Below are 24,876 nucleotides of genomic sequence, written 5' to 3'. Positions count from 1 at the left end.
ACATACGGATATATTTTAGAAACTAGGAGACTAAGCTTTGGTGGTCTGAGGCTGAGATGGAAGAAAAAAATTGTGATCAATCCAAATTCAGTAATGAAACAGTTGCTTACTGCACATAGTTTTCAAATATGAGGTACAATTGACATACAGGTTTTAGAAGATTCCATTTTCTAAGTAAGTTGGTAAAGGTACAAAAATCTGCAGTTTGCCCCAAACCTCTAAGAGCCACAGACTTAAAAAAGCAAGTGGTTTATGAGTGGGAGTAGCAAGTAGGAAGCAAAACTCTTAAAAGCAGCATCTTAAAGACTATTGGCAAGGAGTATTAAGAGGAAACAACCTTCCTTTCCCCCAGACTTGCCTCTTTCTTCCTATTTTTGTTGTGTTTTGTTTTACTTTGCTATATAATTTATTCTTAAAATAATGAAGTATGTTTGAACACCAGATGAAGTACTGCAATTGCTGTGTACTAGGCCTAACATAGGAAATGGGGTTTTAGTCCTTTTGCTCTTCTGAAAGCATTCTCTAGCAATTAAAAAATTTAAAATAAAAATGTGCTGTTGCAGATTTCATGTGGCTTATGAAAGGAGATTGCTGACATGCTTAGCCACCCATTTAACAATAAAAAGTACAAATACCAACAGCTACAAACTTTTCCCATCAGTGTCTGTGACATCAGAGGCACTGTGGAATGTGGGGTAAATAACACTGAACTGTGTGTGTAACTGAAGTTGCACTTTCTTTGTCAGGAGAAAAAAGAGCAAGAGCCGAAGTCGAAGCCATGACAGAAAGAGGAGCAGAAGCAAGGAACGCAAACGGAGCCGAGATCGGGAACGGAAAAAGAGCAGGAGCCGGGAAAGGAAACGGAGCAGAAGCAAAGAACGCAGACGCAGCCGGTCTAGGAGCAGAGATCGCCGGTTCAGAGGCCGCTATAGGAGTCCCTAGTAGGTTATTTGTTCAGAGTTCCATGTGTGCTTCATTGTCACAGTGTGGAAGTTTAAAGTTTCACTCTCTGCTTTCTAAATTGGTCAATAATTATCATTGAAAAGAAAGTGAGAGGTTGGTTGAAGAATGTCAGTAAATACAGAGGGCAAAAGGGGATAGTAATATTCCTCCTCTAGGTTTTCATTCTTGGCCAAACACAGAGATGGGAAAACAAATGAAAGAATGTGTACAGCTGAGTGGAAAACTAAGTTTATCACAAAATCAATATAACAACAAAATTCTCTCCATGTCCTAACTACTTAAAGTATATGAACTTGATAGTTTAACTGTCAAAAATTAATAGTAGTCTGTTAATTTGGTTACAGGCTCATACCCCTTTTTTTTTTGGAGTTACTGAAGATTTTTACTGTCTTGCTGTTCTTGAACATTAACTCCATAAATGGATATTCACACAAACATATTCCATGTTTATGCATCCAGACTGGGAGCATCTGGTCTTAGTAATGCTCATGTGTTGCAAATTTGCCCTGCTTTTTTCTCAGACTTGTTTAGAGGCTGACAGGAATTCTTTCGTTCTCTCAGATATTTAGCTTGATAGAACTTCAGCAATAGGTGGTTCCAGGCATTTGTAAATCAATTCTCAAAAGATGTTTTTTCATCATTGTAGTTTCTGATGGTTTGTACTGTGGTTCTCCCTTTTGCTTCCCATTGCCTCTTTCTGCAGAAACTCAGTGGGAACTGGGCTGGATGTTTGACTGTCATTGATTACCTGAGGCTGCGGTTTGTCTCTGCTGTTGTCTGGGTCTCATCTCAATTGTTGTCAAATCTTGGAATGCAAGATCATGTTAAAAGAAAGCATTTGAAAAGGATGTATTTTTTTAATCATGAGATATGATGCCATCCATGATAGAGAAATCTCTCAAGATGTTTGGGCAGACAGTGTTTACCTTCTGATAAATTGTAGGCTTGTGCAATTTTACGAACCTGAACGTTTTTCTTCGGGCTTTTTGTACTCTTGGACTACAAACAAAAACTTCCTGAGGTCTCAGGATCTCACTCTGTGCTAAGTCAGCTAGATGCTGGCATTTTCGTAATGAAAACCTGCTGCAGTTCCTGGGTTCTGTTAAGGTGCAGTGGCATCCTGTGCATCATCAATCCTGTGTGTGTGGGGATCATAATATATCAGCCCTGCACTTCCTTTGTCTTGAGTATCAGAGCCTCTGTACACTGCTCTGGACTTCAGCTGTAAAGATTTCAGCAGTGCAGAGTTGTTTTCCTACAACTCTATTGCACGTGTAAGATTACAGTAGCTGGTTGGGTTATGCCAGTGCCACTGTTGTGGCTCAAGGAGGACCTTGATCAAAAACTTCAGCGTTCTGTATATGGAGCCTGCTGGCGTCCTTCCCTCCGGTGCAGTGTTGTGTGGAGAGGATATCCTTTGTTCTGTCTTGTAGTTGGGAGTTGCTACGTTCTTCCAGCTGTGTTGGAGGGTTTTATTCTTTGTTTTTCTTGTTGTCACTGGGTGAGAAGGTTTTTCACCTGGAGAAATTTGGGATTTCCAGTGTTCTGGTCTTCTAAAATAATTTCTGCAAGTAGAGGTTGAAAGTTACTACAATAACCCATGCCTGTTTTAATGCACTGAGATATGTTATGCCATTAAGGTAAGTAGTGTAAGGCGTCTTTTTTGCTGTCCTGGCACTCTCCCATAGCTGTTCTGGGTGATTGCTCTGGTGTTGAGGTACAGTGAACAAGATGCAGGGATAATGTAGTATGCTCTGAGGGTATATAGTTGTGCTATTCATTTGATAGTTGGTTCACTGCTTCAGTTGCCAAATCATTGCTTTCATTTAACCAAGTAGAATTCTAGTGTGTTTAGATGGTTTTGTGGAAAACTGGTATAGGGCAAGCACATGTGTCCCAGAATCTTTTGTGTTGACTGATGGCAGTCAGCAAGCAGTTGCTGTCATTCAGTTGTAGATGATGAATGGTCCTGTTAAAATGATAAGCATGCTAATGTGATTCCAGAATTCTAGTTATGGCTCTAAATGTGTGAAAGAGAAGGGATTGTGGAGTTCCTGTTCAAGGCTCTTAAAATGCAGGGACCCACCTTTAAATTTGTATAACAGATGCTGAATTTCAGGGAGATGAAAACTTAGGCAATAAAGCCTCCTGCGTCACCAACCACCTTTGGATCTACCAATACTGAGCTTTCATTTGAAGAAGTTGTCTCTGTATCAGTGGCACAAGTTCAGTGTTTCAAAAGTGACAGCCAGAGTACTCTTTCTGGCTGGAGAATTTATTTCTGGAATCTCTCCTTGTGGGGCTGTTCCAGTAGTTTTGGGTTGGAGTTATTGCTGACAGGGTTGTAGCTGACTGCAGTATCTAGATCAAATTGCTTAATGGCTTCTATTTTATCTTTATCTTACTATTTTTATCTATTTTTATCTTTATCTTACTCTTCCTCTTCCTTGTGATCTTTCTCATGAGCTTTATAAAGGCTCACTTTCAAGCTGGTTATCTGTAAACTGAGATGGTTTTGCCACTGAGAGCAATTAGGAGGCATCTCAGCAGTAGTGAGAAAAAAGTTCAGGTAATTCTGAAGGAAAAAGAGAGGAGAGTGCTACAGAGAACCTGAAAACTTTGAGTTTCTCACTTGAGGCTTGAAATGTGGTTAAATGCTTTAATTTTAAATTAGGTTAAAATTAGGTGACTGTCTTGCATTGCTTAGTGTTCATGAGGTTTTTTTTTCTCATGTTATTTTCACATATGTTATCCTTTAAGTGTTACATGGCTGCGTCATTAGGTCTCTTAGGAGAAAACTTGACTGAGTAGTCTTGCTTAGACATGTGCTGGGCAAATCCCAGCTGCTGCTAACATAAAGTAGAAGTCACTTAGATCATCTTGTTTCTATTCTGAAATCACAAATTTAGACAAAGCTGTTAGGAAAACAGGTTTATTTTTCAGTGATGACTGAAAGTTGTTTGTGATTCTCCTGGACTTTGTTACCCAAAGTTTGCCTTGTCCAACATTTTTTTGTTGGAATCTTGAATATGAATGAATAGGTAAAAGCTGATGATTTGCTGGCTGTCTTCTGACATGACCATTGTTGGGCCCTGTGACATCTCACAGGTTTTGTGGAAGTGTGTGCTTTGGCTGCACACAGGACTTTGGCTTACAAAGAAGGTGGCTCCTAGACACAGAGATTAATGGCTTGTGACATACAGATCACCAGGAACTGGGCAACAATTGTAGAGACAGTAGAAGCAGTGAAGAAGTTTTACTTGAGATGTATGACTTTACAAACAAGTCTCCTTTGAAAAACACAGGGAGAATACCGTTGAAAAGGGTATACTGTTGATTTTGAGAAGGTAATTTGGGCTCTGACTTTGCCCTAGGCAGTTTTCTGCTTGGTCTGTTCCAGTGGTCTGGGGTTTCTTAATGTTGGTCTCATGGAGTTCTGTAAATAAGACAGTACTAGTCAAGAAAGAAAATGGAGATTTTTGGAGTTATGGTGGGTTGTGGGTTTTCCCTGCCCTTTTTTCCTCTTCCCTCCACCCCCACTTTGTGCATGTATTTGAAAGCTGTTACTTCTCAGTTGTTGGTGTTTTGGTTTTGTTATTCATTAAATTTAGACGAATACTTAAAATATTTCTTTCACCATTTTCTTGAAAACTCATGGTCTTAACTATTTATTATTGTTGGTCTGCATGTTAGTGTTCTGGAGTCACTGTAACTGGTCTGTCTGGCTGCATTTGAATTAAAATGGAGAGCACCATATTTTACATCTGATGTGAAGGTGCAAGGTAGTCCCGTGGCTGATAAGAAGGTAGCCTCTGAAATTAGTACCAGTATTTCCAGGTGCAGCTTTTGGCAGTTGTTCAGTAGTTATTGAAGAGCCTCAATGGACACTCCCAGCAATAATTTGTCTGGACTTGAGCAGGAAAGGGAGTAATTTATCCTAGGCAAAAAAAGGTCTGGTTTTGATCAATTGTGATCTCATCTCAACATATGCCTGTGTTTTATGTCTTATTTTTGCTCAGTAAGTAGCTATCTTCATAAGCCGTTTCTAAATGGTCTTTTTTCTTTATTTTTTTTTTCCAGTGTTGTACAGGGCCATGTTTCCCTTGCTTTAACCTGGCCAGCACGGTTTTGGATCTTGGCCCACTACTTCCAACTGTGTCACGACATGCTTAAAAAATGGGCATCCTCCTCCTTGTGGTGGATGCTGAGTTTAACTCATAAGTATTACTGCTCCACTGAGGAGCAAGAAGACGTTTTTCAGACAAATTGCGTGGCCAAATGGATTTAGTGAAAGACTACTTAGTGTCTTCAGCCCGCCGTGTCTTTCAGGGTGTTTTACATCAATTTTTAGCAACAGCAGAAAGAATCAATTGTGTACAGATGGAAAGCCAAAGCCCAGTGCACAGTATTCAGTCTGTGCAGAGTGCCTCTGCACTTGGTGGTGATACAGGAAGAATGTTAACAGGTGTTGCTCTTTGCCTTTTGAACAACTCTCTACCAGGAGATCAAATTCAGGGGGAGCATGATAGGACGGATCTTACTGCTCATGTCGCAGTCTGTTCCTGGGTGCCCCATTGACTAGAAGGAGGACTGTCCTTAAAATGGAAGCAAAGGGCAGATTACAGTTTGTTCCAAGAGACTCTGTGATGACTGAAGAATTAAATTAGATTCAGTCAAGAGATTGGATTCCTTTTGTGGTTACGTGTCTGTATACAGCTGACTGCTGGTTTCACTGCTTCTGTGGTTTGATGGCCATTAGGAATTTTAAGGAAGCTTCATTTACATATTTGCAGCACTTCAGTGGTTAGAGCCATTAGTGAACGTTCTCTTGCAGGTGTCTGAATGGAGCCACTTTGGTTTGCTCTAGTGCCTTAAATTTCTTGGAACTTTTGATTTTAAAATGTTGCACTCGAGCAAGTAATCCTGCCAGTACCACTTGGCATACATCTCTGAAGCTGAGTTCAAGGCCATGAATGTTATGCTTTGCAGTCGTCAGTATGTAGAACTTGCATGTGGACAAAAAAACAGGTGAAAATGGGTTCTAACAGTAACTGTAGCTCAGAATAGTTTGCATATACCAATGTGCCATGACTGACTGTCTCATGAAGAGTCCTGCATATTCTGGGATTTTGTGATGTAGGTGAAAGTGGGCGGGGATCATATTCTGTGCCTGATGGTCTGAAGTGCTGCATGTATTGACAACTAACTGATGATCTTATGCATGCTGTGGGTGCTGCTAATGGAAATGCTGACAAGTTCAGAGGCAAGGGTGGGTGAGCACTTGGAATGTAATGTGAGTACAGACGGGACATTTTGAATTGAAGTACTCAGGTGTCTTGTCTTTTCTTCTGCCATAGTTCTGGTCCAAAATTCAACAGTGCCATCAGAGGGAAGATTGGTCTGCCTCACAGCATCAAATTAAGGTTTTTGACTTTTCTCTGTTTTTCATTGCATCATTAATAGGTTTTGTTTAGAACCAGGAGTGGTATATTGGGGGGTTTTCTTGTAATCTTGTTGATCTTCCTTTTTAGCAGACGTCGCTCCAGAAGCAAAAGTCCTTTCAGAAAAGACAAAAGCCCTGTTAGGTATGACTTTTTTTTTTACGTGTGCTTGGGTTGGTTTGTTTTTGTTGAGTTGGAAAAGTGATGGTGAAATAATGTATGGCTACTTGCTCTCCAGTTTAAACTCATAAGGGATGCTGGAATTCATTCAGAAAGCCAGTGAGAGAAGAGCGTTGGTAGTATGTTGCTTTCACCCCATGTCGTAAGAGGTTGTAAATAATGTCTGTTTGGAAAACAAGTCTTGATTAGTTTGTTTTTTGTTTCTGTATTTTGAATTTTTCCCCATTAATTGTGATTTAAATTAGCTTTTCTGCTGAATTGTACTTAATCTAGAGTATGAAATGGGAAAGTACAAATGCTTCTTTTTGCTGTCCAGTACTTACTAGTGTTATTTGTCGAGAGGCTATATGCCTTTGCAATCCAGGAGCTGCTTATCCATTCTTAGTCTTCTCATTTAAGGGAATAGGATTTAGGTAGCTGCTAATGAGATTATTCTTTTACATTAATGCAGTTAAATTTAACCAATCTCCTTTTGTTTTTCAGTGACTGGCAAACTCTTACTTAGATAATTATGTTTAAATTTTTCTTGTGTTTTCTAAGTGATTAATATCTGTGTGATTAATTTAATAAAAATACATGCTACATGGATGGAAGTTCAATCCAGGATACACCATGCCACTGCTTATGTAACTTGCACTTGAGTACAAGTCAGATTTGTTTAGATTTGAAGCTTTAATACATTAACAGTGGTGCATCTAATTTCAGCTGATAGTTCAGTATTGAAATAATATTATTCTAATTCTTAATGTGTCAAGGATCAAAGTAATTCACTATTCATACTTCTTTATGGGTTAACAAGCTGAAACAATGAAATGAGGACTGCGAGTTGTATTTACATGGATGTTAGTCTTGTTTTATGTGGTGGCTGTAGTGACTCCAAAGTGACTGGGTAAATGCAAGATGTGAGTTGGTAAAGCCTAGCCCACACTACTTGTCTGAGAATTTGGATAGCTGATCTGTGCTAGTTTGCCCTGTTTGCTTTTGTGTTCTTGTCCTTCCATCTTTCTGATGAAAAGGACACATAAGCTCCATAGTGGTACCTGATACCAATTCTGGACAGTAGCAAAATGGTACCTCAGTTTATGCTTTTGCACATAAAATAGAATTTTCCAGTCATATTTGATGCTCACAGGTGAAATAGAATATTCAGTCATGTTATAACTTACCATGTTAATATTTGGTATTCCGTTCAGTTCTTTACTCTGCCTTTTTTTTTAATACTGCAGGCATTTTCTTTCCTATCAAGACTGTGAAGTACTGATTGCTTAGTGTATCATTTGTGGTCCAGAGATGAGTTATCTTAATTCAATTGATTTTTTTACCTGAACTTCACTCTTTCCAGAGAACCTATTGATAATCTTACCCCTGAAGAGAGGGATGCTCGAACAGTGTTCTGCATGCAGTTGGCTGCAAGAATTCGACCAAGAGACCTGGAAGAATTTTTCTCTACAGTAGGGAAGGTAATTGATACGGAAGTTAAAATAATTCTGAATTTTGCCTCAAGCTGTCCTAGGATAACTTAGTACAGGTTTGGTATTTTTTCAGAATTGTAAGCATGTGGCTTTCTGGAGCTTCCTATACATGTGCAAAGAGGGATTAATGATGGACTAATTATTAAAAGCTTTGAACACAAAAACGTACTTTCTCAGTAGTTGGTTGTTCATGTGATGGGAGGCAAAACATGTTGATGCAATTCTGACTCAGATTAATTTTTCATATTTTCTTTTTTCAGATAGGTCTGTTAGTTATAGTGTCATTTGAAAGTTCATGTAACTTCTAAGCTGGAAAAACTTCATTCTGTCAGGTGTAAGGTTCTGGTGTAAAGCATTAGAGTGCTGCAAGCTCTGTCACATACAAAACAAAACAGCAGCTTTAGCTCTTGTCTCTGGGATACGTTTGTTACAAAAGGTGTATGGTGCTGTAGAATTAAAACTGTTGGCTTGGCAAATAATTCTCAGTATTAATATGTGCCTGAGAAGTAGGCTGCATTAGGTTTTTTCCTCTTTCTCTAAAAGTATTTCCATCTCTGTTGTTGCCTTTCAGGTTCGTGATGTGCGAATGATTTCAGATAGAAATTCCAGACGTTCAAAGGGGATTGCTTATGTTGAATTTGTTGATGTTAGTTCAGTGCCCCTGGCAATAGGACTGACTGGACAGAGAGTCTTGGGTGTACCTATCATAGTACAGGCATCTCAGGTAAGGAATTGTAAACCTCATTGTTGTTCATTCAGAGTTATGCCTCTTGTATTTTGATGAGAAACTTAATGTTTGGAAATTTGGCTACCACTGAATGTTAGGAAAACCTGAACAAGGATGATTATTTAAGCTAGTGATAATCGACTTTCATTTCCTCATAGATAACAGGCAAATTAGTATGATTTAAAGTTGTGTAAAGCTATTAGGAAAATACAGATCTTAAGCAAGTAACAGTAAAGAAATTGTTAATAGTGTTACAGAATGAAGGCTATATTGTGTATGCTTTCCAGATAATTTACTAGGTAGAAGTCAGAATTCTGCATGAAATTGTTCTGTTTTGAAGGCTTTTGGAGTCTCTTGTCTCTCTACTTGGTCATAGTCTTGGATTTTGTAGCTCTTAAGTTCAAGTCTGATGAATAGACTGCAGATCATGCAACGGATTCTGTATGTTTGATGAATCTTCTAGTTTAGGTCTGATAGATATTTACTTCATATATTAGGGTTTTTAAATTGATTTCTTATTGAAGTGAATTTTTATTTTCTCCTTAGGCAGAGAAAAACAGAGCAGCAGCAATGGCAAATAATCTGCAGAAGGGCAGTGCTGGTCCTATGAGGCTCTATGTGGGATCATTACACTTCAATATAACTGAAGATATGCTTCGAGGAATCTTCGAGCCATTTGGCAGGGTAAACTTTAATTTGGCATGTTGTGTTAGAGTAGTTTATTTGAAAAACCTCGCTTAGTTGTAGAGCCCTGGCAGCTTCTGGAAATAATTCAGCTTCATACTCACAAAACACTTGTGGCTTTCTTGCACTGCTGTGCCCATGCATCCACAGGCCTTAGGTATGTGGGTAGTGTTGGAGAGCAGTGGATTAGAATAGCAGGTCTTAGAAAGTTCAGAATTCAATGAATACCTGAAATTAAGGAGCAGGGGGAAAAAAAAAACAGAAAAATTCTCAATGTTGTATCCTGCTCTGGCAACTTGTATCTTTCCCTTTCAGGATTGTGAATGGAAGCCCCATTTCACGGGTTAAAGCACAAAAATCAGAACTGGGGCTGAGGTCTCTGAGAATAGTGCTATCTATCATGTTTCTGATGACTTCTGCTGCAGCTTTAGCTGATTTTAAGACCATAAACTAGCATTGTGTCCTGTACAGACAGCTCTGAGTCGCTCCTGAACGTTGAGCAGCAGGATGGTAGCATGGTAGTAAGTTTATGTAGAGAGAATTATGGAAGTGAGCAGATAAAACCTGAAGTTTCTTGTGCAGTTAGAGTATGTTAGCCATGCTGGTGTATATAGAATTTACATAGGGGAAAAGTTAGGTATTCAAAATGCTTCTTAATGGGTAAAAAGAAGTCTGTTAATGTTTGAGCGTTTTGCCTACTGTGTTTGGGTATAAACTCTGCCTCATATACATATACTATATGCTTTTTACATGCTTTATTCAGACTCAGTATGCCTATCCCTTTAAATCTCTTGCACAAACCCCTGGAAAATTGCTACAGTTGATGAAAATTAAATGTACATGGCTGCTCATCTGGTGGTTTGGGAGTTTTTTCTTCCATCAAGGTCTGGCAGTTGGATTAAGGTAGTTTAGGAGGCTTATATGGAGACCTGTAAGATCTTTGCTTCTTCTGTATACTCCAGTCCTTCCCAATGCTACTTTTTGGCTAATGGATAACTCAGTGATGTGTTTTAAATTCAGTAATTGTAAACTTCTAGGAGTTCCCATGTACCAATAGTTATTAAAATATACATCTTTTTCTTAAAGACCTTCATCAGGCATACTGCTTTACTTAGTTTGTAAAAGAGTTTCTCAGCATATGAGGTGCCATGATCAGTGTGTTTCAGTTGCGATCTGATCATGTCTGCATGCTTATTCTGCTAGAATTCAGCATCAAGCCTCTACCTGTAGATGAGCTCAAAACCCTTATGTTTACCTGCTTCTCTTATTATCCAGGTACCTGTTCAGCTGTCTGTGTACTAATTTTGAAATGAGGAAGGAATGAGAGACTAATTAAAAAAAAGTAATAGTTTCACACACTCATGTATGTGTATTTGACAGGGCTGTTTTTATGTTGTGTTCTGGTTCTTGGGATTTGTTCCAAAATGTCTGTTAATAAATAGCTTTATTCTTATCTTTAGATTGAAAGTATTCAGCTCATGATGGACAGTGAAACTGGACGCTCAAAAGGATATGGATTCATTACGGTATGACTAGAATTGCCAGGTTTCTAAGATGATTTCTGAGTGTAACCTTCCCATGTAGGAGTATATCTATATATGAACCTTCCTGTGTATATCTGTGTGGTTATATAGCAGCAATCTAAACATAAGAAACTAAGCATAATCTAAATTTTTTACATATGCATAGGAGGTACTAAATTGCTGCTTGATAACTATATATCCCATTTCACAAGTGGCATGTTGCAGGATGCACCACTGGCTTTTTTCTTTGTTTCTGATAGTTGTCTGGGTATTGAGAATGAGCAATGATAATGTTTAGGTGGAAATAGTTTCCTCTGTAGTCAGTCAGTGCCTGCAAAAGCAAATGCTGTCTTCTGCAGGCAAAGATACTAGTAAAGACTGGTGTTTTTTACAGCTGAAAATAATAGAATTTGAGCTTTTTAGGGGAAATAATAGGGGCTGAAACTTTCAGTTGAAAACTTTACTCTTTACCTTCAGGTATACAGTTGTGTGAACTTGAGTTTCTTAACTGACCTGTCAGTTTGTCATGGGGAAAAAAGTCTTGGCTGGGACCCCTGGCCTGTGGACACAAATAAAACCAAACTTACTGTATACTTGATGGTTTTAACACTGATAAAATGCTTGTGTTTATTTTGATTGTTTCACAGCATAAAGCAGAATATCTGTTAGGAATAACCTGTGAATACCATGGCAGTTATAAGGTTGCAAAGGAATTGAGTGTCACTCTTGAAAGAGAGACACAGCCATGATTTCTATTGATTGCAGTATCTAGATACTATATCTTCAACAATATATTTAAAGATATAGTACCTAACTATGAGAAAGTAAATACCAAAATATGTGTGTGTTTGGTTTAAATGAAAAATTCTGAGCACATGTATGTTAGCTTGTTGCTATTATCTTGAAGAGTTTTTCCTATTTGTGTAATTGTGGGTATTACATATAGTAGAAGTGTTGCTGACTCCTGTAGACAAGTATTACTGAATTTGCGTTTTTCTGATCTACAGTTCTCAGACTCTGAGTGTGCCAAAAAGGCCCTGGAACAACTCAATGGATTTGAGCTGGCTGGGAGGCCAATGAAAGTTGGACATGTAACTGAGCGTACTGATGCTTCCAGTGCTAGCTCATTTTTGGACAGTGATGAGTTGGAACGGACTGGAATTGATTTGGGAACAACTGGTCGCCTTCAGTTGATGGCAAGACTTGCAGAAGGTGTGTGCAGTGTTGGATAACGAGTGTTGAAGAAGTTTGCAGAATTTGAATTGAAACGCTCCACAGAACTGTTAGGATAAATGAATGAAACGTTCAAATGCATGGTATTTTTTATCTTTTGCCAACAGGAAGATTTCCGATACTTCTGTTACTGCATCCCTAACTGAATGAAAAGGCTTGCTCCAAGTTCTCTCTGTGTTCTATTCCAGGTACTGGTTTGCAGATTCCTCCAGCTGCACAGCAGGCTCTGCAGATGAGTGGATCTTTGGCCTTTGGAGCTGTGACAGGTAAGAAATGATGACCTATATATATTTTTAAAAATTACTTTATAAATTTGAGGCAGGAGGTACTTAACTATGTTTTTTGGTCTTTTAAAATGAGGTATTGCAGCATGTTTTCCAAACTGTAAAACACTGCAAAACCATAAGAAAATAACTAATGACAGTATATCACAATTTGGATGGGTGTGATTCACTTTGCATATTTTTCCAAATTTGCTGGTTTTCACCCCAAGCCTTCATCTCTTCACTATTCTCTGTGCAAGTGGGGATTTGTATGTTCTACTGCAGTATACGTGTTGACTGTTAAAAATGACAGGCTCAGAATTGGAAGGCGATTGACCCCAATAGAAAAACCGGAGCTGTACAAGGGGCAGGAAGGTTTCTAGGACTTTATGGGGGACACACCATAAAGATGGCAGCAGCGTTTGTACAGCGTATGTCCTCGCGAGGAAAGACATTTTATGTCTGGGAATGTGTGTGTTCCTTGGATTTGGCTATAGTTTTGTGTGTGTTCTGCAGGTGGGTATGCTGGAATGAGGCTGAATGATGTGACTGCTGCTGCTTAGTTTATAGCTGGTCTGAAAAACAAACTGTTCATGGGGTCTTCAGAACCAGAGCAGGGAGTAACCTCCCTGAAGGTTTTTTTTTTTTGCTACTTTTGATTAATACTATGAACAAAGGATATGAAACTGTCATAACAGTAGAAAGGACCTGAATGTCACAAATAACCAGATGCTAGAATGTGTGGGAAGTGTCAGGAAAGTAGCAAAGAAAAGGTGGCATTGTTTTTTGCCTTCCAGCAGAGCTTGTGATGAACATGATTCAGACTTAATAAGATAGGTCTGAATCATGTTACTGAAGGTACGGTGCAGTCTTAAGAAGACCATACGTATGAAGCTGTAGACAGTTGCTAAAAGAATATAATAGATTTGTTCTAGAGATGTGCCCTTGGAAGGAAAAGGAAGTGGCCAGTGACAGAAAAATGTTGGTTGCCTGTTTGAGAAGGATGAAAAGTGTACAGTAGCGAGGAAAAAGTGTTTCTAGTCCAGAAAGAGAAGGAAAGCTAACCACTGGTGAAGTTAGATCAGCATGTATGCAGGTTATAAAGTGGTGTGGCAGTCTCATGTAGAAACACATATCAGCAATTAGAAATCAGAATAGTGTTTTAAAAAAACACCAGTCCTTTTCCTCCCCCTCATTTGGAAAAAGGTCCAAAAAATCCAAGCTCACTAAATAAAGAGCATGGCCAAAAATGTCTGACACAGCTGAATGGTTCAGGTAGTATGGAATCAGCATGAGAAAACATGGCTGCGGAGAAACAAATGATGAAGCTGAATACAGGTGTTAGAAGATGCATGTTTATTTCTACAGTTGCTAAAGGTGGTAGGGGTAGCATTGTTCATTCCACTTGTGTTGTACAAAAGGAATAATACAGACATATGCAACTTAAATGACTTTGGAAAAAGATAAACCTTTTTGCTGCCATAGAGTCATGAGCTATCCCCAAAGTGAGATTTGGTTATGGATTAAAGATCTCTTTACTCTTGTTAGAGAAAATTACTACCAGGAATTATGTCATTGTGGGAGACTTTAACTTCCCCGATACAGATTGGAGAAGAATTGCTAGTAATAATGGTGGGGCCCAGATATTCCTGGATGTGATATCCGACAAATTTCTTCATCAAACACTCACTGACTCATGAAGAGGGGATGCTATTTTAAACTCAATTTGGTAAGTAATGAAGATGTTATGGATGAGAATAGAAATGACCATTGACTTGAGGGATCATGAGTTGCTCACATTTAAATGGAAGGATACACAAACAGGTCTAACTGATGGTTGAAGAAACAAGGCAATTGAGCAATCTGGTCTGAGCAACTTGGGTGTTTGAATAGGCAGGATGTGAAAAGTTTCTTCTGTTTCACGTTGCTAATGCTGTGTTGGATCTGTATTCTACAGAAAGAAGAAAAAATTCTGTTAGTGTGGGCTCCACGGTAAACCTGAGTGATCAGCTACCTCAAAAGAAATAAGGAATAACCACACAGCCTATGAAGAATAAGAAAAATGACTGATAATAAAACAGTATTTTTAGTTTGGGAAACAGATAAAAAGATAATTGTCTGACAACAGTCAGATTGAGTTAGACATTACTTTAACAAAGTTATGAAAGCAATAGATGAAAGAGTATCAAGTCTCAAAGAAAAAAAAATTCATTCAGGTGAATGAAAAACTACTCCCAGTATGTTTCTATGTATTTAGTTGCCTCAACTTCTAGTGGGGATACTGGTCATAAAGTTCAGAATTTGAGGAAGGTAAGCTAGGAATATGTAGTTCAAAAATGAAAAAGAAAATTACTCCCAAGGTAGAAAGAAAGTTAAAAGTAAGAGGCTAATGTAAACTCCCATGACATGAATGATGGAATACCTGTATGAAACATGAGGTCTCACCTCTGGTATTGTTGATAAACATTTTAAGTCCATGATATGGTATATAGCTGAAACATGTGACTCTAAATTACACTTGAAGTACATTTGAAGGAAGAAGAATGTGGTCTGGCCAGATTCTGGTCCCGTTACTGAGTAGACTTTGCTCCTTCAGAAGTCATACTAAAGAAGGGTAAGCTGGAGTATGAAAGCATAGCATACTGTCAGAAACTGTATTTAAGGACCAACAGTCATTGGTTAAATTGTGTTTCTTCCATGGCTAAGGAGGAGCAGCTTCTTGCTGATGTTTAGATTCCTGTCATTTGGAAGTTATTAAACTGGAGAAGTGAGTAATATAGGAAGAACAAGGTGTGTCAAGAAGCTGGCTCAGAAAAAGGAGGATTTTTTTTACAGGAGAAAGTTGGAAGCTGTTGTTAAAGCCAAAGTTCGGGTGTTGGGCTGGTCTTGTGTAATATTTACATGAATGAAAGTGGTCAGCAGTAGAAATGAGGTGAATAAATGCGTAGGCGCAAGAAATTCTTGGGTGTTGTATATTGTTCACCTTGTCAGGGTTAAATCAAATTCCACTCACATAGTCTGGGAGCTTAGCAATGGAAGAATTGCCAGGGAGGAGGAAAATATCTAAATGCTTCAGTTTATCAGTGCCAGAATATGACCTGGCAGCATGATACATTGTTAAAATATTAGCTGTGTTCCTAGAGGCAGGTAGGTCTGAGCATCTGAGGTGTAATACATCCACAAACCCTTCTGATAATCTGTGTTCGAGAGAGAGTCAATCAAACTAAAGTAGGGAAGGTAAAGAATTAGTTTAGGGGACCCTGGAGAATTTGGCCATCCAGCAGGAAAAAGAATTTAAAGCTGAACAGTTGTCGCTGTATACTCCCTGTTCTCTTTCTGAACATAGGAAATTTAAAATAATCAGCCTATAGAACATTCTTCCAATGTTTTCTGGGACAAAGCATTCCTTACTTGTGGAAAGAGCTATCTGTTGATGGAAGAAATTGACATGGTGTGCTGCAAAGGAGGAAGGGATAGCTGTTATCCTGGATGGACCTCTGTTTGGTCTCTGTTCTAAGTAATGACTCAAGACACCGTGCGATGCTTGGCAGGCTTTGGCCTATTTAAAGCCATCTGGATTTCAAAATAATTTTTTTTACTTTAAGACACAAAATGCTTTGATAGATACGTCTGTATTTCTGCTTTCTCTGTACACTAAACATGTACTCCCATAGTGCTAAACTCGCTGCTCTTACAGGTGTTAGTAAGAACATACTGGAAAAGTTAACTGATCTGATTTGGTCAGATGTATAAATTTTAGTTTCTGCATACTATTTAAAGCTATGTGTAGGGAAACATGAATTGACAGTATAGAGTGACAATTTCGTAATTCTGAGTAATTTTAGAATTGAGTGGACAGGACTGTTCTTCAGTCATTAGCAGCAAGAGAATCCAGTTAGTTGATAAAAGATTTGGTGAGCAGCAGGTTATGTTTCAAACGTGGTAGATAATTAACCTGTGATACTGTTGCACAAGATAGTGGTAGCTGACTTTGCTGTGTTTAGAACAGATCTTACTTGGCCGTGGACACAATTTGCATTGATGATACATGCAGGTTTACCATGTTAGGTTCAGGAATTCTGGAGCATTTGGCTGTAGAGCCCCAGGCTGACCCACATAGACAAGTTCAGCTGGACATGATGGATTGGAATTGCAGCAAGGAAAGTGTCTGTCCTCATCTAAATTGGGAGTTCGGATATTTGCTGATTTCTTTAAAATGCCTTTGCTTTCAAAGGAGTCTGAGTATTAATTAAGTAGGTAATTAGTTACAGATTTGTCCAAGACCATGGAGTTTCTGCAAAGAATGCAGGCTAAGGCAGCCTTTGCTATTGTGATATTTCTCATTCTATGGAGATGAGGACTTTGTGCGTTCAGATCTGGATGGAAAACATGCCAAACATGGCCAGCTCTTTTTACAGCTCAGCCTTCAGAGCTTACTCCTTCCAGCCCTTGCTTTTCAATATGGTTCCTGGTACATGTTCTTTGCAAAACACTTGGAAAGGCACATGAGGAAAATCTAGAGGAAAACATTTGTTTCTCTTGGTTCTTCAGTGTTGTGGAGGAGGTTTTATTAGAAAGGGGAAAAGTTGTTGATACCTGGTGCCTTCAGGTATTTCCAGGTAAGCTTGGAAGCTTACTTGGTGCTCATCACTTTGCTACTCTCTAAATGAGTGAATTAAGGCGATTGTTTGCTTCAGTCTTCTCACATCTAGTGTCTGTTAAATGGAACCATGATTGAAAGAGCTTATACTTACAGTTCTTGAATTCTGAAGTCTCTCTTAGTTCAAAGATGTCATGTACTTGGAAATGGCTAGAAAGTCGGCATTTGTTTGTTCCCATCACTTTGAATTGGGACAAGTGTATGTTGTTAAACAACTAAATAATGTTTTCTAGGCAAATTACATGTTCTGAGCACTGGAAAAGGTTTAGAAATTGAAAAATGCCAAAGTTACCTGTGTCATTATGCCATCTATATGAAAGCATAGCAGATAAAATATTGCCTTATTCTACTTGAAATGAAATTTGATAACTGCTTTAAGAATGTCAGGTTTGGATAGCTGTGTGCTTAACTTCTTTCTGGTAGTAAAGATGTTGGTGTTGACATGCACCTCTAATGCCTGTCAGAATTGCTGTAATTATTTTCTCATGGGATAAAACATGTCTTGTAAAGACTTCAATCACAGCAAAAGCAAGTTGGCGGTGATACATTGAATTAAAGGTACATGGTCATGTCTGTCCTTTTAAGGTATTGTTTCTCTTTAAAATGCTTTGTTGTCACAGAATCTATCAAGTACAGAACATTCTAGTAGAGAAGCTGAAATTAGTGAAACTACTCACAACTAGAGAGGAACAGTGATACTGGAATAAGCTCTTAACCACAGAAATACAAGCTGAACAACCTGGTTGGCAGCTGATGATAGAGTGATGCTAGCAAGTATACTAATTAACTTCTCTGTGTTTTTCTTTAGATTTACAAACGAGACTGTCCCAGCAGAATGAAGGTAAAGTAGCATTTGATATGACTTGTAATTAGTAGATTTTATGTCAGGTGTCTCCAGGGGAAATTCTTCTGGTATAGGGTTTGCCCATACCTGAGAAATTGTGTTCTCTTAATTGTCTAGTTGTCTGTGGTTGATTTTTTTTGACTGAAAATTCGTGGTAGCATTTTCTCCAGTGTTGGTAGCATTCCCCAGCCAGGTACTAGTCCAAGAAAATGCGTGGGCTGGTATTTGTAGTTGGGTAGGAGTGTTCTCCCTGCCTTAGAGGGGTTATTTGATGATCAGAAGTTTGGGTTTACTGTCTCTGAGTTGCTCCTTATCTGACTGCACAACCGTTAATGTCTGAAGTATAAGGGGAAGGGAGCTGTTATTGCAGCTCCATTGACAGAAGCCTGAAGCCTATGGAAGGGGCAGCCTGTAGGGCAGTGTTTAACACAGTGTTATTGGCATGATGAGCAGCAATAAATGACAAGTAATAAAAATTTCACAGTTATAGGGAAAGAGCAATTTCATGTGTCAAATGTTTCCTTCAATCAGCCTTTTCAAGGGATGAAAGTGCAGGTACACCTCTGAAACAGGTGCTTAAAACAGGTTTTAATAATTCCCCAGGTTTGTCTGTCCTTTGCTGTCCAGTCAGCTGGGCTGATGCTGTCCTGAGCTGCTGTTGGGCTTGTATGAGGAGCAAAACATAAAAGGTGCTGCTGACATAAAACTCAGGCAGATATTTTAGATGCAAGTGAAGATGCATGCCTTTTAATAATGTTCAAATGGAAAATTGCCAAAATCAATGTACATGATTATATTTTCACTTTTCAGGTTCAACTGTGGTTCATAGTGTGCTGGTTTTTGTATTGATTGGTTTAAATATATCTTATCATCAGTAGTGTCTGGTTCTGAGTTTTGCTTTCCTGCCTTCACTTTCTCTTTAGTCAGAGCTGTTTCTGTTATGCTGAATAAATTAGAGCCATGCATAGCGGGTTCTCAGATATGCTAATGGGTTTTTTTTTTCCATTACAACAGTTCTGGCTGCAGCTGCTTCTGTACAACCACTTGCAACACAGTGCTTTCAGCTTTCCAACATGTTTAATCCTCAAACGTAAGTGATCTATTATTGTCTGTTCGGCATTTGTCAATGACTAACATGTAAGAAAGAAATCAGAATGTTGCAGGAGTGTGTTTAATGGGTTTTGGGGGTGGATTTTGTGTGAATGATATCTCTGTTCTGTTTTTCCTTTCCCTGTACAGTGAAGAAGAAGCTGGCTGGGACACAGAAATTAAAGATGATGTGATTGAGGAATGTAACAAACATGGAGGAGTTATCCACATCTATGTTGACAAAAACTCAGCTCAGGTATGCCTGCTTCCGGGGGGGGGACACACTGAGCAGATGTTAGGAGCTCTTTTGTCTAGGGGGAGCATTACAGCTATGGGGCTTTTCTGTCACTCTAAGACACGAAAAACATGATGCGAACGCATTGTTCTCAAGGTAAAAAAGGGATAGTTTATTTTCCAACTCCAACATTTATAGATTTCCAGAAGTGACAGTGGATTGGAAGGTGAAAGTGCCACCTCTCCAATGACACTGGACAAACCAACAGTCTATTAAATTTTTCCTCCTCCATAAAAGAATGCAAAACAATACGTTATTTACAGAAAGTGTGTGAGAAAATTTGTTACAAGAATGTAAACATCAGAACGCTTAGAAAATCTTAAAAAATCAGGGTGACACTTTTCCTAAACTGTACCTAAATGTCTTAGTTTGTGCAGAATATAGGTGGTTCCCTCCTATTGTGAATCATTGTGTGTAACTTGGATAAGCAGCTTTCTGGTGCTGCTCTTGCAGGTTTACCCAGCTGAAGTTGCTGTAGAAGAGCAGTGACCAGTTCAGGCATTTGGCATTTCCCTTAAGCTGTGCCTTCCCCCCAAGTCAGGGACTTCAATTTCCTCTTTCTAGAGCACAGGCTTCAGCAGAAATGGCCCTTGCTCCAACATAATTGCAGTGTAAGGTAAATATGTGCCTAAACCCATGCTTAGAAACAGTTGTGGTCACTCGTGACATTAAAGCCTTGCAATGGGCAGTCTGAGAGACTGAATTCCTCTCTGCTGACTGAATTCCAGATTAATGCTTGCATCTTAAACTGGTGAATATATATTTCTTCTGACCACACCTTGTTCACATAAATCCCAGACTGGTTACCTCTTCTCTGTATTTCAGGTCTTAGACTGTATAAACTCTGGAAGGTCTATAGCTAGCTTAACTCTCTTGAACTCTTTTATTAAAAAGAATTCACAGCCCAAACAAAAGTTCAGTTTGCAGATGATTTCACAGTTGGGTTAATTTCTATCTATCAGACCCTAAAAGTGTCATCTTGTGTTCCATGCTAAGGTATAAGGCTGAAACCCGTGTTCCTGTTGGTGTGCTTGGGTGGGATTATTCTGCCCTGGTGATCTACTTAGCACTCAACCATTGCTGTCTTGTGCAGCTGCCCCAGTATCACCTGAAACCCTTTCTTGTGGGTTACAGAGAGGTTAGATAGGAGCTGCAGTCCAGCACATAAAACAATGTGCTACCTTACCTAGCATCTTGTAATTTTCAAGATCACACCTGTGGTCTTGGACCGTTGGACTGATGAGAGGCAGAAACCTTCCCCATAATGTGTTTGTTATTTACAGAAAACAAAGTGTTCTTTGACAGAAAAAAAGTCCAAAACAACCAACAACCCAGAACACTTCCCACCTCCAAAAAACCCTCCCAGCAACTAAACACAAAAAAATCACTGCACGACCCCCCAAAAAAACCACCACCCCTAAAACTACACCAGCCCTCAAGATACCTTGCCTAGGTTCTAAGCCCATGGAGCTGCAAAATTCTCTTTCACATTAGCAGGGGGATTTAAAAGAAGAAACTTCTACATACTAAGTAATGAGTTAATGTTTCACAAAAAATGAAATCTGTTTTGTCATAGTAGCACAGCAGTGACACAGATATAAAATACCCACTGATAGAGTTTTCCCAGATATAAAATACCCACTGATAGAGTTTCCATTGTACCATTCTGTTTTCCGGGCTTAGATTCTGGGCACCTTGAGGGCTTTGTCTGAGACTTCCATGCTGAGGGCTGTCAGGTGTTGGCTTATGACGGTGTGATTTGTTGTGGATTAAACAGTTGCAGTCCCAGCTGAGTGCGTGGCTCATGTACCGCATCTATCTGTGCTGCTGGGTGTTAAGGAAAACCACAGCTTTGTGTTTCCGCACCTCATTTGGGCATTTAAGCAGTTTAGGTGCCTTTGCAGGGGGAGACTGAGAGCAGAGCTCTCTATGTTAATTGATTGCTAAGTGCCTTAAACACCAGCCCCTAAGCTTAGGTTTGCCCCATGAGAAAGGAATGAGTTAGAGTGCAGTGGGAAGAGTTAATACCAGCTGACTAAAGCTGCTAAGGAAAGGCTGGAGTCTATTTTTTAATGTACTATTTTCCTGAAAAATCTGTTTCAGCTAGAATTGATTTTCTTGGGTATTACTGGTGGTCTGTTTTTAAGCCGGCAGCCAGAAAAATGCCACACGCCACTGTGGGCATCTCTGTGTCTTGGAGTTGTTGGATGTGACTGTTGTGGTTCTCTGGATTAGGGAGGCGCAGTGCTTGATCTGCAGACGGCAAACTCCAGGTGTCTCTGGTGAAGTTCAAAGATCAGTCTGTCATGCACCTTGGGAACCATCTCAGGCTCTTCCTGCCCTGCGGGGTTGGGATTTTCCCTGTGCCTCAGTTCTTGTTCAAATAAAGACAGACATGCTGATGTGTATATAGGAGAATTTTTACGGTATCTTAAAGTGCTGCTTCCCATCTGGGGGAATGGGGAGTGCTTGGTTCTTGTGGAATACAGGCTGTGAGCTTGCCTTGGGGACAACCAGACCCCTTGTGCTGTTCTCTTTCACATGGTGTTAATGATTAGGAGCCTTTAGATCCTCTCTAAAAGGCTGTCAGGAGCAGATCAGCCATCTGTGGCTCAGTGATTGCTGATCAAATGCATGTTTGGGCTATCTTGCAAAATCCTATTTAGAAAAATTGAAGGCTGCAGTAACTGCCACAGTGGAGTAGTGCCTGCCACTACCACTGTCGTCTTCTCTTGTGCTCATTCTGTGTTACGGATTAATGCCCAGCTGGTGCCTGGTGGAGGTGGTATGGCTCTTGTCACAGCCAGGTCTAGGGATGGCTGAGGAACAGCGTGGGGGAAGTGTCTTTGACTCCTCACGGGCCACACTATTCTGTTTTGCAGGGCAATGTGTATGTGAAATGTCCCTCCATCGCTGCTGCCATCGCAGCTGTCAATGCTTTGCATGGGAGGTGGTTTGCAGGTGAGTGTTCCATGTCCACGCCTACATTTAGTCATCCATTACAGAAATGACCAAACACTGATGTTTACTTTTTTTCCTCTTGTGATTAGGTAAAATGATTACAGCAGCATATGTACCTCTTCCAACATACCACAGCCTTTTCCCAGACTCTATGACTGCAACCCAACTACTGGTTCCTGTTCGACGATGAAGATCACTTTAGTCAGTTTTGTACATAGGTATTTTTTGGAGGAAGATTGAGTTATCTTTTATTTAGATAAAACTAAAGGAAAGGATTTAATGTCATTTTGTGTACACTTCCTGCTATCTTTAAAAATAAAATGAAGTAAGCAGAAATGCAGTGTGTTCATTCTCCCTAACTAGCATTTCCACTGTATACAAAGCTGTTGACTTCTTGTTCTGCCTTGTAATTCTTGTACATTGACAAAGATGATCCGTAGGAACTGAGAAGTAGCTCATAGATAACAAGTACTCTGTAAAAGGCAGATGGGACATAATGACATTTTTAATGTTTCATGAGCCTTTCTTTTAATGCAGCAAAGACATTTTACATTTCACTAAATGTGGGTGATCTGCTCAAGGGTAGTATCAGAGAGAGACTGGATGAAGGGACATATTTAGTGTTTTTGTATAAATGGAAAATCCAAAAAGCTACTGAATGCTGACTGCAGACAGCTACTCAGCTTGTTTTGTGGTGAATAATTGGTAAGAGTAGGAGGATTGAAGGGTTTTATTTCTTGATGGTAACTTTTGATTATTGTATCTGTAAAAGTTTCTTTGTAAATACTGTGAGGTGTGTCTAAGTTTCCAAACAAAACATCTCTGCATTTCCAGATGAGTTACCACATGCACAGTAGGGCAGAGCTGGAGGATTTCAGCCAAGTCTGAAAATGGGTAGGAAATACAGAAAAGTGTTTTGTTCTGGTTGCATATAATCTTTGCTCTTTTTAAGCTCTGTGAGCTCTGAAATATATTTTTGGGTTACTTCAGTGTGTTTGACAAGACAGCTTGATATTTCTATCAAAGACTTTCATATTGCAACAATCTTTGTAAGAACCACTCAAATAAAATTCTCTTAAAAAGGCCTTCATGAAGTGTTATTTCTCTGCTCTCCCAATGTGACTTTAGGCAGTGTGTGCTTAGGCCTGGAGGCGAGTGATGAATGCTGTGCAGTGCCCAGTGTCTGGGATACGACTGCACAGTATGCAGGTATGCTATGGGATATCATGTGCTCAGAGAGTACATGCAGAAGCTGTTCCCAGCCCTCTGTACAGTGTGGCCATGGTTGCTGAGGATCTGGGCACAAGTCTTACCCTCCTCAGGCATGCTTAAAGTTCAGAGACAAACCCATCCTGCCCATCTCCACTCCCATCCCTCACAAATGGTTGAGTCCTGGGGCTGGAGGAGTCAAGTTACGTTTGCTTTCAGTCTTGTTTCTAGAGGGAACCTGCCCCCGTGCTTTGCCCGTTTTACCCCTGTCCCATCTCCCTGGCCTTCTTAGCCACTAAGAAAAGACCAAGGTGGAGAGAGTAGGGAGGACAGAACATTCCTTGGGAGTGGGTAAGGGTGGGGCAGGCAGCAGTGCTGCTGGTGTTCCATAGTATTTTGAGGAGAGGATCTGCTCTGCAGCCTCTGGGGCTGTAGCTGTCCTTGAGCTGCTGTGGCAAGGGCATGTCCTTAATCAAAGAACTGAAGCAAGTGAAAGGCAAAGGTGGAGAGGGGCTGGGAATACAGCAGGATCTGGGAATACTAACATAGCTAAAGAAGTAGAGCTGGCTCTCTAGGTGTGCTTTATCTGAGAAGAGGCTTTGAGTGGTGAATTTGTGTTTCTGCCTTAAAAACTGGGGAAAAGGCATTTGTAACAGGTCCAGGCTGTACAGGTGCCAGTTGAGGTAGTGCTGTTGCTCACGTCTTCCTTACATAGGACTAAAGGAGGAGCAGAAAGAGGCCTTATTTCAAAAGGCAAGTAATGGAAGACTGTGACACCCAATACCTTTCCTAGGTCAACTGTAGGCAGTGCTTCTGGAGCTGGGGAGAAGCAGGAGAGATTCCTCTGCTCTCCCGGGGAAGTCCTGACTACATTGTAGGCCTGTTAAACCAGAATGAAAGAAAAGGCTTTGTTTCTGGGAGAACAGCTCTTGTGGGAGCTGCCTGAATCCTGGGGTCCCTGAGGGCATCTGCCCCATGACACCTGAAACTCAGAAATGGGACCAGCTTCAACACACCTATTTTTGCAAGAGGACAGAAATTTGATAATTCATCTGAAGTACCCACCATCTAACTTTCCTAGACTCGGGAATGCAAGACAGAACAAAGCAGCTCCACATCCACATCGGCAACGTGAGCTGCCCAAGTGCCAAAGGGAGAAACTTGTGTGGTGTACTTGTATCTGTAAACCAGGAACTTCAGTGTAATAAAAATGATTATTCTCATTGTTTTGGGAGAAAGAGATGGGAAGAAAGTAGAAATTTTGTAAAACACATGCTTGCAATCAGCAGAGCACAGAGGGTAGGACTCTGGTGTTTCATTAAGAGCTCTCAC

The 24,876-nt window shown here is 39.8% G+C and overlaps 1 protein-coding gene across 15 annotated transcripts in view; it reads left to right on the top strand.

The window, feature by feature from the left end:
• RBM39 (RNA binding motif protein 39) overlaps nucleotides 1-23,420 on the top strand; it is a 30,827-nt gene extending 7,407 nt beyond the window's left edge. For 4 of the 15 annotated variants that reach the window (XM_041490511.1, XM_041490510.1, XM_041490513.1 and 1 more), the window contains 14 exons: nucleotides 750-941; nucleotides 6,321-6,386; nucleotides 6,495-6,548; nucleotides 7,927-8,044; nucleotides 8,628-8,780; nucleotides 9,330-9,467; nucleotides 10,928-10,993; nucleotides 11,998-12,202; nucleotides 12,412-12,489; nucleotides 17,955-17,987; nucleotides 19,005-19,080; nucleotides 19,230-19,335; nucleotides 22,257-22,335; nucleotides 22,425-23,420. In XM_041490511.1, coding sequence (XP_041346445.1) covers nucleotides 750-941; nucleotides 6,321-6,386; nucleotides 6,495-6,548; nucleotides 7,927-8,044; nucleotides 8,628-8,780; nucleotides 9,330-9,467; nucleotides 10,928-10,993; nucleotides 11,998-12,202; nucleotides 12,412-12,489; nucleotides 17,955-17,987; nucleotides 19,005-19,080; nucleotides 19,230-19,335; nucleotides 22,257-22,335; nucleotides 22,425-22,525 — 1,465 coding nt within the window. In that variant the 3' untranslated portion in view covers nucleotides 22,526-23,420. Of the gene's footprint in view, nucleotides 1-746; nucleotides 942-5,797; nucleotides 5,992-6,320; nucleotides 6,387-6,494; nucleotides 6,549-7,926; nucleotides 8,045-8,627; nucleotides 8,781-9,329; nucleotides 9,468-10,927; nucleotides 10,994-11,997; nucleotides 12,203-12,411; nucleotides 12,490-14,034; nucleotides 14,216-17,954; nucleotides 17,988-19,004; nucleotides 19,081-19,229; nucleotides 19,336-22,256; nucleotides 22,336-22,424 lie in introns of those variants that run through there. The other 11 variants (XM_041490506.1, XM_041490505.1, XM_041490514.1 and 8 more) reach the window with 11 other exon arrangements.
• Nucleotides 23,421-24,876: the final 1,456 nt, after the last annotated feature.

The sequence above is a fragment of the Pyrgilauda ruficollis genome, unplaced genomic scaffold (genome assembly GCF_017590135.1).
Source record: "Pyrgilauda ruficollis isolate IOZ18807 unplaced genomic scaffold, ASM1759013v1 scaffold123, whole genome shotgun sequence".
Lineage (NCBI taxonomy): Eukaryota > Metazoa > Chordata > Aves > Passeriformes > Passeridae > Pyrgilauda > Pyrgilauda ruficollis.
Note: the sequence above shows the minus strand (reverse complement) of the source record. Positions and strands in the feature narration are given on the sequence as shown.